A 12113-nucleotide genomic window follows, 5' to 3' on the forward strand; every position below is an offset into this window, starting at 1 on the left:
ACTGATAGGCGGCACTGGGTGGCACTGATGGGCGGCACTGATCGGCACTGATGGGGGGCACTGATAGGCAGCACTGGTGGGCAATAATGGGCACTGGTGGGCGGCACTGATAGATGGCAATAACGGGCACTGGTGGGCAGCACTGATAGGGGGGCACCACTAGCAGGCTCTCTGAGCCCTGTTTGCCATCCCTGGTGGCCATGGTGGGCATCCCTGGTGGTCATGGGTGGGCATCCCTGGTGGCTCTAGTGGCATCCCCACCCCCCAGGGCTGCACTGGTAATCAATCATCTGATTACCAGCACAGACCCCCCTATGATCAGTGAGTAATTAGAAATACTCACTGATCACCCCGGCTGCAGAATCGATCCTCTGATCTTCTCCTCACTGACAGGATGTGTCAGGAGGAGAAGAGATCGAAGCCGTTACAACGGCTCTATTTACATTACATGACGGCTGTGATTGGTCACAGCCGTCATGTGATCAGAAGGGCCAATCACAGGGCCCTCCTGCCGAGTCTTGTTGCTCTGTGTCCGAGGGACACAGGCACATCGAGATCGCGCCGCTGCGCGTGCCCGCGGCGGCGCGATCTCTCTCCTTCTGAAGGACGTTCCGGAACGTCCATTCAGAAGGACGAGACTCCCACCCGGCCGTATATGTACAATGGCCCGGGTGGGAGGTGGTTAATCAAATGTTTTATAGGAGGAAGTAAAACGTATTGCTTTTTGTTTTTTTCTAAATTTTTGGTCTTTTTTGTTGTTGCTTATATTGCAAGAAAATCCAGTGGTGATCAAATACCACCAAAAGAAAGATTTATTGTGTGAAAAAAAAAATGATCTACCGGTAGATTAAATTTTGGTATTTGCATGTGTTGCAAAACTGCGCAATTACCAGTGAAAGTAGCGCAGTGCCGAATAGCAAAAAATGGGCTGGTCGTGAAAGGGGTAAGTTCTTCGGGAGTTGATGTACATGCATACAGGAATGTTTACATATAGATTGGGTTCAATGAGGTTTACAGGTCGGCCGGATTTCATCGGCATCCCTCGGCAGCACACTTATTACACAGCAACAATCCACCCTTATTGGCCCTTTAATTGGGTTACCGACTTAAACTAAATTCAATTACAATTCAATCAGATCATCTCAGTAAATTAATTGAATACATTTTGCAGATGTTTTAATCCTTATGACTCACTTCTGATGTATAAACTCAATATAACCCGGAGGGGTTCTTTTTTTTTTTTTGTCAATTTCTTTTTATTGCTTTTAACCACTTCTGGACCGGAAGATTTCCCCTGGACCGGAAGATTTCCCCCCTAATGACCGGGCCCTATTTTGCGATTCAGCACTGCGTTAATTTAACGGACAATTAGGGCTCTTTCACACGGGCGTTCCGTAGGTCCGTTTTTCATCCCATCCGTTTGCGGATGAAAAACGGACATAATGTATCTCTATGTAAACACGGATGTCAGCGGATGACCATCCGTTTTTCGTCCTTTCAGTTCAGTTTTTTGGAACGGAAGAGAAACCTATTTTTTCTTCCGTTCAAAAAACGGAACGGACGCAAAAACAGATGTCAGTGGTGTCATCCGCTGACATCCGTATTTACATAGAGATACATTAACGCAAACGGATGGGATGAAAAACGGACAGACGGACCGGATGACACAAGTGTCATCCATGTCCGTTTCTAAAAAAAAAAAAATGGACCTGATCGGGCAAAAAAAAACTGAACGCCCGTGTGGAGGAGCCCTAACATGGTCGTGCGACGCTGTAGCCAAAAAAAATTGATGTCCTTTTTTCCCACAAATAGAGCTTTTTTTTTTGGTGGTATTTGATCACCTCTGCGTTTTTTTTTTTTTTTTTTTTTTTTAATTATTTAATTTTTTGTGCTATAAAAAAAAAAAAAAAAAAAAAAAAAAGGAACAATTCTGAAAAAAAACAAAAACTAATTTTCACATTCTGCTATATAACATTCCCCCCCCCCCCCCCCAAAAAAAAATTTTTTTTACATTTTAGGTCAATTTGTTTTCTGCTACATATTTTTGGTAAAAATAAAATCACAATAAGTTTATTTTGATTGGTTTGCGCAAAAGTAATCACGTCTACAAACTAGGGGAAAGATTTAGGTCATTTTTATTTTGTTTTTTTTTACTAGTAATGGCGGGGATCTGTGTTTTTTTTTTTTTTTTTTGCGGGACTGCAACATTGCGGCGGACAGATCGGACCCCTAACTGACATTTTTGACACTTTTGGGGGTACCAGTGACATTACTACAGTAATCAGTGCTAAAAATATATTACAGTAATAATGGCACTGGCAGGGAAGGGGTTAACACAGTGGGTGATCAAGGGGTTAAATGTGTACCTAGGGGTGTGTTTCTAACTGTGGGGGGGGCGTGGCTTGTGAAATGATCATGGAGACCTGTGTTCCTATATAGAAGGATCACAGGCGCTCTGTAATCATTCCAGAGAGAAGAACGGTCAGCTGTGTTTAAAACATCCGACCATTCTTCTCTCTCAGCGGGGAGCGATCGCCTGTGGCAGGCGGCAATCGGAGCTGCCTGCGCCGTGCATCAGAGTCCCCGCTGTTGAGCGGGGGCGGGAGCACATCGCCGGCAGCGTGCGCTCGCCACTTAGATGCAGGCGCGCGACCAACGTATAACTACGTCGGTTTGCGCAGAAGCGGCTGCCTGCTGCAGTATAACTGCGGTGGGCAGTCGGCAACCCGTTAATGACCAGGCCTTTTTTTGCAATTTCGCACTGCGTTAATTAAACTGACAATTATGCGGTCATGCAATGCTGTACCCAAACTAAATTTACGTGTTCTTTTTTTTTTCCCCACAAATAGAGCTTTCTTTTGGTGGTATTTGATCACCTCTGCGCTTTTTATTTTTTGCGATATAAACAAAAAAAGAGCGAAAATTTTGAGAAACAATTTTTTTCTACTTTTTCTTATAAAAAATATCCAATAAACTCAATTTTTGTCATACATTGAGGCCAAAATGTATTTAGATACATGTCTGACAAACAAAATCTCAATAAGCGTATTTTTATTGGTTTGCGCAAAAGTTTTATAGCGTCTACAAACTATGGTGTATATACTGGAATTTTACGCAGCTTTTACTTTCTGACTGCTTATCTCATTTCTTGAAGTGCTAAAATGGCAGGGCAGTACAACCCCCCCCCCCCCCAAAATGAACCCTTTTTGGAAAGTAGACACCCTAAAGCCATTTGCAGAGAGGCATGTTGAGATCTCACTTTTTGTCACAAAGTTCTGAAAATTGAAAAAAGAAAAAAAATGCATTTTCCTTTTTTTTTTCTTAATTTTCCACAATAAATAGGAGCTGCAAAATACTCCCCATGCATCTTAGCAATTACCCTGGGGTGTCTACTTTATGAAAAGGGGTCATTTGGGGGGGGGGGGGGGTTTGTGCTATCTTAGCATTTCATGGCCTCCAAAACTGTGATGGGTAGTGAGGTGTGAAATCCACAATTTACGCCCTTAGAAAGCCTGAAGGCGGTGATTGGATTTCGGGGTCCTGTACGTGGCTAGACTGCCAAAAAGTCTCACACATGGAGTATCCCTGTACTCAGAAGAAGCAGCAGAATGTATTTTGGGATGTCATTTAAAATATATTAATGGCATGTGTGAGTTCTATTGTTTAGTGACAACTTTGTATAAAAAAAAAAACGAATTTTTCCCCTGAAACTTGTGGCAAAATATTCCATGGACTCACCATGCCTCTCAGCAAATAGCTTGGAATGTCTACTTTGCAAAATGGGGTTATTTGGGGGGGGGGGGGGGGGTTTGTACAGTTTTGGGCCTCCGAAACTGTAATAGGTAGTGAGGAAGCAAAATAAGCAATTTACACCCTTAGAAATTCTGAAGGTGGTGATTGGTTTTCGGGGTCCCGTACACAGCTAGGCTCCCAAAAAGTCTCACACATGTGGTTTCCCTGTACTCAGAAGAAACAACAGAATGTATTTGGGAAGGGGGGGGGGGGAAGTCCCCTCCCACTGCTTGTAAAAGCAGTCTAGGGGCTAATTATCTGCTAGGATCGCTTTTACATGAAAGCCGACCGCTGGCTGTAAAAAAACGATACCAAGATGATGCCTAAATCTGCAGCCATCATCCTGGTATGACCACACAAAGTCCAGCGACATACTAGTACGTTGCTGGTCCTTGTTTGGCATATATTGTAGGGTTCTTTTTTTTTTTTTTTTTTTTCATGCAGCCTGTGGGCTGAACGAAAAAAGAGAACGTAACAGATTCCTCCTTTCACATTAATCGACGTGGATGAAGAAAATGCGAGGTATGCCCGTCATTAGACCTCCCAACAGCCACCCACTTCTAATGATGAGCATACTTAATGAAAGGCATGTATACTCTTTTTTTTTTTTTTTAACTGTGGTGGTGAAATCACCTCCGACAGCGCTGCAATCATTGATTTACATATATGCTGAGAGCAAATGCTGTTGCTGTCAGAATAAACAAATCACTGCTGCAGCTGATGGGTATACCTGCAACACAAACAATGGTTAACAATAAAACAGTAACAAAACATTACAATACAATAGTATACAGTGCAGTAAAACAGTACATTAGTGGTATCTGGAAAGAAAACTATGGTTCACTGTGAAAAACAGTAACAATAAAACATTACAGTATAACAGTATATTATAAAGTACAGTAAAAGTAGAAGAGTAAGAACAGAAAATTATCTCAATAAAACGACAACTATTTTTGGATTTTTTTTTAATTTTTATAATTTTTTTTTTTTTTTTTTTTTTTTTACACTTTTTTTGTAACTGTAAAAAACCTTTAAAAATCCCAGGCTAGGTAGGGTCTCTCAAAATGTGATCGCCATCTAACATCTTTCAAGACCCTGTGTGAAAGTGTGCCGTAGACTGTGCCATGCTGTAGCCTATACTAATACTCTACTAGTGTGTGGTAGCGACGGAAACAGTCCCCGATGCAGAGACCAGGTTGGCCAGGACAGGAGGGACAAAAATAGCGGGTGTCACACCTATATCAGCGTTTTCTACAGACACGGCATCTTCTTTGGGGTGCTCTTTTGGGTGGGGGTACTAGAGAGGACATCCGTAAAATGCCTCTCATGTAGCCGGCTCACTGCATTTGGATTGTGAATTTGGGCCACAGCACCTTCTGGATACAAAAGGGCTGTGATAATCTCTTCCTGGAATTCTAGGAAGGATGCACTTCTTCCTGACGCTTTGTATAGCACATAGGTGTTCAGCAGAGCCAGGTGGAATAAGTATACAGGCACTTTTTTCTCTGGCCTTACGGGCAATTAAGTAGGGCGCCATCATCTGGTCGTTGAAGTCCACCCATCTCATGTTAAGGTTGTATTCGTGGACACAGAGGGGCTTCTAAACAACTGCAGTCGCCCTTGCAATTTGGACTGTCGCATCTGCGTGAATGGAGAACTGAATGAAAACATTCTGTGTGTCCCTCCACTTCACTGCAAGCAATTTATTACACTTTAATCAGGCTCCCTCTCTAAGTCGGGAATCTACAAGCCGTTGGGGGAAGCCCCGGCGATTAGGTTGCATGATGCCACATGCGCCAATTCCAAAGTCAAAAAGGGGACTAAAAAATGGCACACTTGTGTAATAATTGTCCACGTATAAATGGTACCCCTTTGCGAAAAGGGTGACACCAATTCCCAAACAATCTTGCTGCTCTTCATGTAGTCTGGGCAGTCGGGGGGCTCCACATCGCTATCTTTTCCCTCGTAAACCCTGGAAACTACACGTTTAGCCTGTTGCCCTGTCACAGACCTTATACATCTTGACCCCATATCTGGCACGCTTGCTGGGGAGAAACTGTTTGAAAGTAAGGTGGGCACAACATTTAATTAGGGACTCATCAATGCAGACAGCTTGTTGGGGCGTATACAAGGCTGCAAACTTCTGGTTAAAGTGATTTACGAGGGGTTGAATTTTGTGGAGCCGGTCATATCCAGGGTCACCCTGGGGACGACAGAGTTCATTGTCACTGAAGTGTATGAACCGAAGGATTTGCTCGTATCTAGTCCTGGCCATGGCAGCAGAGTACATGGGCATATGATGAATTGGGTCAATGGATCAATATGACCGCAACTCCGCTCTTTTTAGTATGCCCATGAGGAGGGATAGGCCCAGAAAGGTTTTAAATTTGGAAACAGTGATACATTTCCATGCAAATGGTCTGGCAAGGATCAAATTTGGATTTGCGGGGATGAATTGATTGGCATATAAATTGCTTTGGTCCACAATAGATCTGTACGGAATCGGCTGTTTCCACCTGAATTTCAGGTTGGCCAGTGAAGGGGGGGGGGGGGGAGTACAGGTGCTGCAGAAGTGGTGGGCTCCTAATCGGGATTTGCAAGCGTGTCAGGGAGGACACTATGGGCTCTATGGGCCTGTCTTCACATTATTCGTGGCTGCGGGCCACTACTTGTGCTAGATACCGCACCAGCTTGAACTGCACTTATGGGACTCACCACGTCACCAAGTGTCACTGCAGTGCTGGTTTGACTATGACTAGGATGTACTAGGCCACTGGTACTTGCCAGTTCACTAGGTTGAGCGACACTAGTACTGACACTCTGCTGCATAGGAGAACCCTGCGATTGTTGCACCTCACCAACAGAAGAACGGGGTTGGGTACGCCTGACCTTTAGCAGGGACCACTACTCCACCGTCAGAACTATCTGTCAGGCTGCTCTCTACAGGTTCGATAATTGAGCCTGATTCTGACGGTGGAGCTTCCCCATCGCTCTCATCTGTCATGCTCAGCATCGTGTAGGCCTCTTCACTAGAGTACCTCTGTTTGGACGTTTTGGCCAATAAATGTATAGATACCTAGTGTGACTGACAGGTAAAAAAGCACCTGGTTGTTAAGGACTGTTTGAACCGCTACCAAAAAATGTAACTGCTAGTGCTAGCAGAGATCAGGCCTGACTCTGCTAACGCTGCACTTAAGTGTGCTGTGTATTGGAAGTGACAGTAATCTGCTGATACTGTACTTCTTGGGAGATGTGCGGAGGGGCTAAACGCAGGTGCTGGCAGGTGTCGGGGCTGATCCTGCTAATGCTGCATTTTGGGAACCCTATACTAAACTATTGGGGACGCTAGTATAGTTCTGATCAGATCAAAGATATTGATCTGTTCAGACACTATACTAGTAAGGGAGGTGTTTAGTGTGTGTGTCACTGGCAATCAAAGGGTTAAACTTTATTACTAAATATGCTGCAGACAATCTGACGCTGTCCTGTATTGAAGCCAACTAGCGTTAACGCTAACTGATGTCACCTGTGACACTAATACAGTGATCAGTAAAAAGATCTTTACACTATGATAGTGACACTGTGATAGGGCAATGGAGGGGTTAACTGGGGTTGATCAGGGGGTTAAATCTTAATTAGGGGATGTATGGCGGGTACCCTAAACCTATCTGGGGCTGCCTTTATTTTCCACTGTCTCTCACACTAACTGAAGTCACAAGTGACACTAATACAGTGATCAGTAAATTATCTGTATACTGTATATAGTGTACACTGTGACCAGGATGGAAAGGGTTAACTGGGGGGTGATCAGGGGGTTAAATGTGTGCCTATGTGTACCGGTGTCAGTGTAGTGCTTGTGTACTCACAGTTGATGCTCTCTTCTTTCATGCTGGAACCGAAAAAAGGATCCAGGAGAGAAGATGGCATCATTTCCTGTGCCTGTGTTTACATTACATGGGCACGGGACATTCTGCAATTGGTTTAGAACCGATCACCAGGTCCAGGCCAAAAATCATTAGCTTTGACCTGATGACTGATTGGTTCTGAAACTAATCAGCAAATCGCGGGGACAGTTGCGTCGGCTCGCGCAGCCGAGCCACCTTGCCGCAGTGAAACTGCGGCGGGTGGTCGGCAGCTGGTTAATGTCAATAAAACTTTTTTTTAAAGTTTTTATGCAAACAAGTCCTACAGGTGTCCCAACTTTTGTTAATTCCTTACAGGCCCTCTGTCTTTGTAAAAGCAGTGTTGAAACAAACTGTGTTAACAAGGAAAGGTAGACAGACAATTATACCCCTTAAAGATGTAGGTCTTTCCTTTTAGAGCAGGCGTCTACAAACTGCGGCCCTTTACTGGCCTTTATCCGACCTTGGGTGTACTATTCCCCACACTGACACCAACAATGGGGAATTTTTCCGTCCACTGACACCAGAAATAGGGCATAATTCCTCCCACTGATATAACAATTTAGGAACTATTCCTCCCACTGATACCAATGATGGGGCACTATTCATCCCACTGACACCAATGATGGGGCACTATTCCTCCCACTGATAACCAATGATGGGGCACTATTCCTCCCACTGATACCAGTGATGGGGCACTATTCCTCCCACTGATATCAGTGATGGGGCACTATTCCTCCCACTGATACCAGTGACTTAGGCACTATTCCTCCCACTGACACCAATGATGGGGCACTATTCCTCCCACTGACACCAATGATTGGGCACTATTCCTCCCACTGACACCAATGATGGGGCACTATTCCTCCCACTGACACCAATGATGGGGCACTATTCCTCCCACTGACACCAGTGATGGGGCACTATTCCTCCCACTAACACCAATGACGGGGCACTATTCCTCTCACTGATACCAATGATAGGGCACTATTCCTCCCACTGACACCAGTGATGGGGCACTATTCCTCCCACTGACACCCAATGATGGGACACTATTCCTTCCACTGATAACCAATGATGGGGCACTATTCCTCCCACTGATAACCAGTGATGGGGCACTATTCCTCCCACTGATACCAATGATGGGGCACTATTCCTCCCACTGACACCAATGATGGGGCACTATTCCTCCCACTGACACCAATGATGGGGCACTATTCCTCCCACTGACACCAATGACGGGGCACTATTCCTCTCACTGATACCAATGATAGGGCACTATTCCTCCCACTGACACCAATGATGGGGCACTATTCCTCCCACTGATACCAATGAAGGGGCACTATTCCTCTCACTGATACCAATGACGGGGCACTATTCCTCCCACTGATACCAATGACGGGGCACTATTCCTCCCACTGACCCCAATGATGGGGCACTATTCCTCCCACTGACCCCAATGACGGGGCACTATTCCTCCCACTGACACCAATGACGGGGCACTATTCCTCCCACTGACACCAATGACGGGGCACTATTCCTCCCACTGACACCAATGACGGGGCACTATTCCTCCCACTGACACCAATGACGGGGCACTATTCCTCCCACTGACACCAATGACGGGGCACTATTCCTCCCACTGACACCAATGACGGGGCACTATTCCTCCCACTGACACCAATGACGGGGCACTATTCCTCCCACTGATACCAATGATGGGGCACTATTCCTCTCACTGATACCAATGATGGGGCACTATTCCTCTCACTGATACCAATGATGGGGCACTATTCCTCCCACTGACACCAATGACGGGGCACTATTCCTCCCACTGACACCAATGATGGGGCACTATTCCTCCCACTGACACCAATGATGGGGCACTATTCCTCCCACTGACACCAATGATGGGGCACTATTCCTCCCACTGACACCAGTGATGGGGCACTATTCCTCCCACTGACACCCAATGATGGAACACTATTCCTTCCACTGATAACCAGTGATGGGGCACTATTCCTCCCACTGATACCAATGATGGGGCACTATTCCTCCCACTGACACCAATGATGGGGCACTATTCCTCCCACTGACACCAATGATGGGGCACTATTCCTCCCACTGACACCAATGATGGGGCACTATTCCTCCCACTGACACCAATGATGGGGCACTATTCCTCCCACTGACACCAATGATGGGGCACTATTCCTCCCACTGACACCAATGATGGGGCACTATTCCTCCCACTGACACCAATGATGGGGCACTATTCCTCCCACTGACACCAATGACGGGGCACTATTCCTCCCACTAACACCAATGACGGGGCACTATTCCTCTCACTGATACCAATGATAGGGCACTATTCCTCCCACTGACACCAGTGATGGGGCACTATTCCTCCCACTGACACCAATGATGGGACACTATTCCTTCCACTGATAACCAATGATGGGGCACTATTCCTCCCACTGATAACCAGTGATGGGGCACTATTCCTCCCACTGATACCAATGATGGGGCACTATTCCTCCCACTGACACCAATGATGGGGCACTATTCCTCCCACTGACACCAATGATGGGGCACTTTTCCTCCCACTGACACCAATGACGGGGCACTATTCCTCTCACTGATACCAATGATAGGGCACTATTCCTCCCACTGACACCAATGATGGGGCACTATTCCTCCCACTGATACCAATGAAGGGGCACTATTCCTCTCACTGATACCAATGACGGGGCACTATTCCTCCCACTGACCCCAATGACGGGGCACTATTCCTCCCACTGACACCAATGACTGGGCACTATTCCTCCCACTAACACCAATGACGGGGCACTATTCCTCTCACTGATACCAATGATAGGGCACTATTCCTCCCACTGACACCAGTGATGGGGCACTATTCCTCCCACTGACACCAATGATGGGACACTATTCCTTCCACTGATAACCAATGATGGGGCACTATTCCTCCCACTGATAACCAGTGATGGGGCACTATTCCTCCCACTGATACCAATGATGGGGCACTATTCCTCCCACTGACACCAATGATGGGGCACTATTCCTCCCACTGACACCAATGATGGGGCACTTTTCCTCCCACTGACACCAATGACGGGGCACTATTCCTCTCACTGATACCAATGATAGGGCACTATTCCTCCCACTGACACCAATGATGGGGCACTATTCCTCCCACTGATACCAATGAAGGGGCACTATTCCTCTCACTGATACCAATGACGGGGCACTATTCCTCCCACTGACCCCAATGACGGGGCACTATTCCTCCCACTGACACCAATGACGGGGCACTATTCCTCCCACTGACACCAATGACGGGGCACTATTCCTCCCACTGACACCAATGACGGGGCACTATTCCTCCCACTGACACCAATGACGGGGCACTATTCCTCCCACTGACACCAATGACGGGGCACTATTCCTCCCACTGACACCAATGTCGGGGCACTATTCCTCCCACTGACACCAATGACGGGGCACTATTCCTCCCACTGACACCAATGACGGGGCACTATTCCTCCCACTGACACCAATGACGGGGCACTATTCCTCCCACTGACACCAATGTCGGGGCACTATTCCTCCCACTGACACCAATGACGGGGCACTATTCCTCCCACTGATACCAATGATGGGGCACTATTCCTCTCACTGATACCAATGATGGGGCACTATTCCTCCCACTGACACCAATGACGGGGCACTATTCTTCCTTCTACTGGCACTTTGTAATTGTTTTACTCCCACTGATGCTGTGGCATTTTCTACTCCCACTGGCCACTCCGGCCCCAGTCTGAAGGACAGTAAACAGGCCCTACAGCACCAAAAGGCACTTGGAACCTGGAGGAAACTCTTGACAGAAGGAGGTCTGGCAGACCCAAAGCCACAATCAGAATCCGATTTATGTCTAATTGTTCGTTGTATGCTTTATTTTCAGAGTACATTGAGACATTAAACTGCGTACATTAGAGTGAAAACTGGAAAAATTGGGGTGCTCCAAAACCTTTGAGCAGTGGTGTATGTAAAACGAATTTAAGTCTAAAAATTGATAATTTAATGTTTCCTTCCATCTTTCCGGCAGATTATGACTAAGTCATGGCACAAGTAGAGAAGAAAGTGGGGCTGCTGCGGAAGTCCTCGGCCTCCAAGAAGCCGCTGAAGGAGAAAGTGGTGTTGATGTACGATGAGATCTTTACGGTAAGGATGGATGGCTGGAATTCCATGGCGATGGATTGCTGTAGGTCGGTCTTGTATACATACAACGCAGCTCTTTACTTGTCTTGTCAGATGATGATCTCTCAGGGTACCGGTGATCCATTGCATGTTCTGGTCAGGGTCAGGGACACGCTCTTGCAGTAAAACACTTTTTTGCTA

The 12113-nt window shown here is 46.3% G+C and overlaps 1 protein-coding gene across 1 annotated transcript in view; it reads left to right on the top strand.

Annotated features, from left to right (window-relative positions):
• Window positions 1-12113, top strand: part of ARMH3 (armadillo like helical domain containing 3) — a 318191-nt gene that overhangs the window by 15995 nt on the left and 290083 nt on the right. The window contains exon 2 of the mRNA XM_082267886.1: window positions 11821-11936. Within this exon, the coding sequence (XP_082124012.1) occupies window positions 11835-11936 (102 nt within the window). The 5' untranslated portion in view covers window positions 11821-11834. The remainder of the gene's footprint in view (window positions 1-11820; window positions 11937-12113) is intronic.

This window comes from Pelophylax lessonae (assembly GCF_965119305.1).
Source record: "Pelophylax lessonae genome assembly, chromosome: 9".
Lineage (NCBI taxonomy): Eukaryota > Metazoa > Chordata > Amphibia > Anura > Ranidae > Pelophylax > Pelophylax lessonae.